The sequence below is a fragment of the Etheostoma spectabile genome, unplaced genomic scaffold (assembly GCF_008692095.1).
Source record: "Etheostoma spectabile isolate EspeVRDwgs_2016 unplaced genomic scaffold, UIUC_Espe_1.0 scaffold00019429, whole genome shotgun sequence".
Classification (NCBI taxonomy): domain Eukaryota; kingdom Metazoa; phylum Chordata; class Actinopteri; order Perciformes; family Percidae; genus Etheostoma; species Etheostoma spectabile.
The window spans coordinates 42,491-50,000 of NW_022604899.1; the positions used below are offsets into that span (position 1 = coordinate 42,491).

At 49.9% G+C, this 7,510-nt stretch overlaps 1 protein-coding gene across 1 annotated transcript in view; it reads left to right on the forward strand.

The window, feature by feature from the left end:
- LOC116684671 (collagen alpha-5(IV) chain-like) overlaps positions 1 to 7,510 on the forward strand; it is a gene marked incomplete at its 5' end in the record, with an annotated part of 51,699 nt that overhangs the window by 36,330 nt on the left and 7,859 nt on the right. Inside the window, 2 exon segments of the mRNA XM_032510150.1 lie at positions 5,760 to 5,858; positions 6,964 to 7,176. Coding sequence (XP_032366041.1) covers positions 5,760 to 5,858; positions 6,964 to 7,176 — 312 coding nt within the window.

A 7,510-nucleotide genomic window follows, 5' to 3' on the forward strand; every position in this document is an offset into this window, starting at 1 on the left:
ACGATGGGAGGAACTTCCGGACTTTATTTCTTACTTTCCGTGTACCTTTAATGAGGAACCACACAGGATCGCCGACCTGATATTGCGTGCGGCAACAGTTCTTGTCATACTGTCTCTTTGCACGTTCCACAGACTCCCCAAGCGCATCCCTGGCGATCTGATGTGCCAGCTCCAACCGTTCACGTAGGTGCTGAACATACTCGGGGGCCGTAGGGGCCGTGTCGGAGTCAGGAGGAAGGCCGGTTACCAGGTCCACCGGTTCACTGACTTCCCGGCCAAACATCATGTAATTGGGGGTGAGACCAGTAGCACTGTGCCTCGTGGCTCTGTAAGCCATGACTGCATAAGGAATCATAAGATCCCAGTCCCAGTGACAGCGTTCGGCTGTTGTGGCTAGGATCTTTTGCAAGGTGGAATTAAACCGTTCCACCTGGCCATCAGACTGTGGTCGAAATGGTGTAGTACGTGTCTTTTCAATGCCGAACTGTGTGCACATTTTCTGGAATACTTGGGACTCAAAATTTCGACCTTGGTCGCTGTGCAATGTCTGCGGGGCTCCATAACGACACACCCACTCCGAGGCAAGCACTTCAGCAACAGTTTCAGCCTTATCATTGGGTAGGGGGAACGCCTCTACCCACTTGGTGAAGTAATCCTGTACTACAAGCACATAGCTATTGTGACGCTCTGTCTCATTCAGTGGCCCCATAATATCCAAAGCGACCCGCTCCATAGGGGCTCCCACCCTGACGGTTCCCATAGGGGCCTGTGGTGTCTTGCGGGGTCTGGCTTTGGACGCACAGCTGGTGCAGGTCCGACACCAAAGAGTGACATCCTCCCTCATCCGGTACCAGTAGAATCGAGTCTGAAGCCGTGCCACAGTACGCTCAACGCCAAAATGCCCGCCGATTGGGCCATCATGCATCTGCCTCATGACATCATGATGGAAGGCACGTGGTAGGACAGTTTGTGGATAAAACTGGGTGTCATCTAGACAATAGAACCGCCTGACAAGGACACCATTTCTGATGTAAAGCCGCCTCCACTGGCTCCAATAGGTCTTTGTGGCTGGACTGCATGGCGAGACTGCAATCCATGGGGGCCGCTCTCCACCTGCCTCTATCCAAGCCCTGATAGGTGCAATGTCTGGGTCAGCTTCCTGTGCCTGCTGTAGCTCCTCTGAAGACCAACCACAGAAAAATGCAGCCTCACTGGTCTTAGCCACATTTATCTTCTCTTGGGGTTTGAGATTTACCCCCACTGGACTCACCAGTGTTGGGACTAATGGCCTCTCTACCCCCACTGGACTCTGTTGTGCTTGGCTGACGGCAGAGTCCAACCCACATTGCACAGCTTGGTGGCAGACGGTTTTTGGATAAGGGGATGGACCAGGCAGCTTACACGGGCAGGACTGGCGGCAAGGCTTCCTGGAGAGGCTGTCAGCGTTGATGTGCAAACGGCCTGGGCGATGGATGATCTCAAAGTCGTATTCACCCAATCTCTCCAACCATCTGGCAAGCTGCCCTTCAGGCTCCTTCATTTTTGTCAGCCAACGGAGACTGCTATGGTCCGTCCGCACCGTAAAAGGACGCCCCAGGAGGTACTGTCGAAAATGTGATGTGAACTCCACCACGGCTAACAGTTCACGCCTTGTGGTACAGTAGTTCTGTTCAGTTTTGGACAGCTTGCGGCTCCCATATGCCAGCACCCGCTCACTGCCCTGCTGAGCTTGGGACAGGACAGCACCAATGCCAACGTCACTTGCGTCAGTGTCCAGTATCATGTTTCCCTGGTCTAAAGGGTAGCCCAGAACTGGGGCGGTGGTTAGCAGGTGCTTGAGTCTGTTGAATGCCTCTTGACATTCTGCTGTCCACTGGAAACGAGCATATTTCCTGGTCAGGGCATGAAGGGGCTCAGCCACAGTGGCAAAATCCTTCACGAATCGTCGGTAGTATGATGCCAGGCCGATGAACTGACGGACCTCCTGTACTGATGTGGGTGTAGGCCACTCATGAACCTTTTGTACTTTGGTGGGGTCCGTGAACACTCCTTGTTCTGAAACTATATGACCCAGATAGGCCACTTCGCGGCGGAAGAGGCAGCATTTTGCCGGCTTCAACTTCAGGTTGGCTCGCTGCAGCCTTTCAAAAACCTGGTCAAGGCGCTGAAGCATCTCCGACACATCCCGACCCAGTACAATTATGTCGTCCAAGTACACAAGGCACGTCTCCCACTGCAGGCCAGCCAACACGCGGTCCATCAGCCGTTGGAATGTAGCTGGAGCGTTACATAATCCAAACGGCATGACATTCCATTCAAACAGTCCATTTCTGGTGCAGAAAGCGGCTGCTCGGCGGGCACGGGGGGTCAGCTCAACTTGCCAATATCCTGAGGCAAGGTCCAGTGTACTGAACCATTTTGCAGTGGAGAGGGTGTCGAGTGTGTCCTGGATGCGGGGCAGCGGATAAGCGTCCTTGATTGTGCAGTCGTTAAGTGTTCTGTAGTCTATACAGAGGCGGTACGTTCCATCCTTTTTACGTACCATCACTATGGGCGATGCCCAGCTGCTGTGGCTACGACGGGCCCATCCAGCTTCCAGGCTTTGTTCCACCTGTTGGTCAGCATCCTGTTGCTTTTCCCATGCCATCCGACGTGGTGGCTGCTTGACAGCCACCCCTGGCCGTGTCATGATGTCGTGCTGCACCAGGTTTGTGCGGCCAAGATCGCTGGGTCCGGTTGAGAACACACTGCTGTAGGTGCACAGCAGCTGGGCTAGCTGGAGCTGCCCCTCTTGGTCAAGCTCTGCCGCACTCTGGTTGTAGAGTTCTTGCAGGTGCTGGGGAACAGTAGGGTGCTCTGACTGCCTGGCCTCAGCTGTGATATCGGCCGGCTGCAGGACTTCTGCAGGTTGAAGAAAACCTGCAATAACTCCCCGTTTTATAGTTACAGCTGTACTTCCAGGATTGAAGATGCGGAGAGGCACGCTCTTAAAAGGTTGAGCCTCCACCAGGACACGGGCAACTAGCACTTTATGTTTCTCTACAAAGCCTTTGGTGGGGCTTAGCATCACTTCCCCTTTGAGGTGTTCTTTTATATGGGTGTTACCCCTTACCACATACTCCAATCCAGCCTCAACCACCACAGTCCGGGCCACTCTCACCGCGTGCGTCCTTATTCTGCTCGTGGCGTGAAAATATGGCACCTCCTCCCCAAACAGTACGATGCGGCTATTTCCAAAATCAAGTCGTGCTTGGGCCTGAACAAGGAATGGATGGCCAAGGAGGGCCTCTTCACCAGCAATGTCAGCCACCAGGAAATGCACGCTCACCTGTCGGTTGTTGATCTGTATGGGAATGTACGCCTCCCCAATGACAGGGACGTCACCAGGCCCAACCCCTAGCAGCGTCTTTACAGTTGATGGTTGGAGTGGAGGTCGAGCATTTGAGTGGACGGCGTTATAATGATGCAGGGGCAAAACACTTCTCCGCGCCCCACTGTCCAGAACAGCACAGATCTCCAGTTCCTGAATTGTCAGATGAATGCTCATTTCCTGACTATGAGCTTTAACATGAAGCACTGTAGATTCTGGGCTCTCATGGAAGGCTGTTGGAGGTTGCCCTCTGGTGGTTTTCCTTGGTGAAGGGCAATTCCTCTTCATGTGACCAATGCCTGAACAGTTGTGACAGCGAATTTCTTCCCACTTAATGTCCTTATAGTTTTTACGGGGAGCTGGTGTGCGTTGAAAGTCACGCCGTGTGTTGTTGTTAGTCACTACAGCACCTGTCTCTCCTCGTTCAGCTCCTTCCCTGACCACAGCAGTGCGCGGTCTCTGTTCCAGCACGCTGTGTGGCCCTGACTGCATCAGGCTGGTGACATGTGATGCTGCTCGCCTGGTGGTCTCATAGCGACGAGCAATGTCATAAGCTTGGGCTAGAGTGTGGGGCCGTTTCTCTAACAATTTCTGCACAATCCCTGCATCTCCTATTGCTTGAGTGAAAATTTCAACACCGATGGCATCCTGCTCTTTTTCGGTCCTGTCACTGTAAGCCACTGATACTTTGCCGTATATGTCATCTCGTAACTCATGGAGGGCTTCACCTGCCTTGCGAACGCGCTGTCTCAGCTCAATAGCCACTGCAGAAGCATGCTCTGAAGAGGGGCCATAAGCAGTGTTGACTTCCTCCACCAGGCGGCTGTAGTCCCACTGATCTGACCGTGGATTCCTGTGGACAATTGCCCCTGCCGCACCCACCAGGCAGAACTTTAACTGGACAGCCATAGTCTTTTCAGTCCAGTTATTAGCCCTGGCACAGCTCTCAAACCGGTGTAGGAACTCCTTCCATGGTGTGGTGCCATCATACTGGCCAGGACGCAGAGTGGGGACTCTTTCCCTGTAATCGTAGTCGTCTTCACTCTCAGACGAAGGCTGACGTGTAGAGTGGGGCCAGCAAACATGTGATTTACTCTGTCCATACATGGGGAGGGGTGGCTTTGTATGTATCTCTGGATTTTCATTTCGCTGCAATGTATGGCCACAGTGAACGTCTTTGAGTGAATTACAGCCAGGGGTGTGACACTGTGGGACTGCAGGGCGTGGGGGATGACAGGAGACTGGAGTGCTATGAATGAAACTCCCTGAGTGAGCAGAGCCAAAGGGTTTGCACTGGGCATTGCTACAGTGGCTGCTAATGGCACTGCCAGCTGCCTACAAACTTCAGCATTATGCACGTGTGAGCATAGGTCTTTGCAGCACACGACTGTTCCACAGTCTCTTAACACATCATCTTTGAATGGATTATTGTCCAGTAACATCAATGGCTGTATGGGGATATAGCATGTGTCAATTGCACTCTGTGTCAATGTATCAGTTTCTTCCCCCAGAAAGAATGGGTTGTTTTGTCTTCCATTTTCGTTTCTTTTGGTCATATATTGGGTTTTTATTCCCATTTCATCCACGGCAGTCAGTGACATGAAAGGGTTGGAGTGGCTGGTCACTTTTCCGAACATGTTGTGTTTACTTTCAGCCGCGAGGCGCTGACTGGAGGCTGCCATCTTGGATACTTTATATTTCAGTGGAGGGGAAACAGGCACTATTATGCTAATTCCTCCGGTTTATCTCACCGGTTATTGCCACTGCATGCTCACCACCGCTGCACTTGTTGTTCTTTCTCTCTTGGTCCCTTCGTGGTCGCCAGTGTTAACCTTTCCTGATTGTCTCTTTTCCGACCGTGGTCGGAAAACCAGGGGAGGCTTGTCCTCCAGGGCCGACGTTATAAGGTAAACAACGCCGGGGTTAAAATCCCGTTTCTTGTGTGCAAAAATGATGAGCGTGGCTTTAGTTTGTAGTTTTATTTCAAACACCGTGTTCACAACTTAATTCACTAGCTAACTCTGCTCCGGTCACAGCTCAACTCCGCTTCCTCTCACTCTCTCTCTCTCTCTCTCTCCCCACACACACGGTTCTCTTAAAGGAGAAGCAGCACCATTTTACAACACCTTCCTTTTGTATTTTATTTTTTAAATATTCATTCATCAGAATCCTTTGTCATTATAAATGATTTTGATGAATTAATATATATTAAAAAAATAATTATTTAAATCGGCCATTATTAATGCCGATAGCGATATATTTGGAAATGCCTGATATAATATATATTACTGGCCGATATGTCGGCCGATATATCGGTCGGGCTGGTCCTGGTCCTGGTTCTGGGGCGGAGTGGATCCAGGTTTAGAAGCAGTGCTGTGTTGTTCTGCAGGTTTAAAGGGCTTCATAGGGACGGTTGGTCCCAGAGGACGAGATGGTCTTCCTGGACTGAAAGGGGGTCGGGGAGACCGCGGACCCCATGGAGCAAAAGGTACGAGACCCGATCTTCCGTCTCCTGTCTCCTGTCTCCTGTCTTCTGTCAACAGTCTTGTCTTCTCTGGACGCTTTTGCATCCAAACGTCCACATAACAAGCAGAGGACCCATTTTAACCCTTCAGAGTTGTGTAGCGTCAACATTGAAAATCAGCTCTTTTGTTGATGCTTTTTATCAATGTTTGTCTCTTTTTTTGACGTTTTCAACAAACTTATTAAATATTAGTTATTATACCTAATGTTTGAGTTAGAAAAGCAGAAATTAGAACCTCATGTTGTCCTCATGTTGTCCTCATGTTGTCCTTATGTTGTCCTCATGTGGTCCTCATGTTGTCCTTATGTTGTCCTCATGTGGTCCTCATGTTGTCCCCATGTTATCCACATGTTGTCCTCATGTTGTCCTCATGTTGTCCCCATGTTATCCACATGTTGTCCTCATGTTGTCCTCATGTTGTCTTCATGTTGTCCCCATGTTGTCCTCATGTTGTCCTTATGTTGTCCTCATGTTGTCCTCATGTTGTCCCCATGTTATCCACATGTTGTCCTCATGTTGTCCTCATGTTGTCTTCATGTTGTCCCCATGTTGTCCTCATGTTGTCCTCATGTTATCCCCATGTTGTCCTCATGTTATCCCCATGTTGTCCTCATGTTGTCCCCATGTTGTCTTCATGTTGTCCTCATGTTGTCCTCATGTTGCCCTCATGTTGTCCTCATGTTGTCCTCATGTTGTCCACATGTTGTCCTCATGTTGTCCACATGTTGCCCTTATGTTGTCTTCATGTTGTCCACATGTTGTCTTCATGTTGTCCTCATGTGGTCCTCATATTGTCCTCATGTTGTCCACATGTTGTCCTTATGTTGCCCTCATGTTGTCCTCATGTTGTCCTCATGTTGTCCACATGTTGTCCTCATGTTGTCTTCATGTTTTCCTCATGTTGTCCTCATGTTGTCTTCACATTGACCTCATGTTGTCTTCATGTTGTACTCAAGTTGTCCTCATGTTGTCTTCATGTTGCTCTCATGTTGTCTTTATGTGGTCCCCATGTCAATTGGGACGGGAAGACAACACGAGGGTTGACCCAGAGCTGACTTTACGTTGACAGGTGTCTCAGGTTCACGAGGTCCGGTGGGTGCTAAAGGTGTTGCCGGGATACCGGGTCCCTGCAGAGACACAAATGAGGCCGACGGCTTCCTGTTCACCAAACACAGCCAGACCGTCTCAGTCCCACAATGCCCTGCAGGATCCACTCAGATGTACAGCGGCTACTCGCTGCTGTTCATCAACGGGAACAACCGCGCCCACGGACAAGACCTGGGTACATATAGGGGACCACTATGTTCTATATAAAGAGACTTCAGATACAGTATTAGGGACCACTAAGGTCTATATAAAGAGACTTCAGATACAGTATTAGGGACCACTAAGGTCTATATAAAGAGACTTCAGATACAGTATTAGGGACCACTAAGGTCTATATAAAGAGACTTCAGATACAGTTATCAGGACCACTAAGGTCTATATAAAAGAGACTTCAGATACAGTATTAGGGACCACTAAGGTCTATATAAAGAGACTTCAGATACAGTATTAGGGACCACTAAGGTCTATATAAAAGAGACTTCAGATACAGTATTAGGGACCACTAAGGT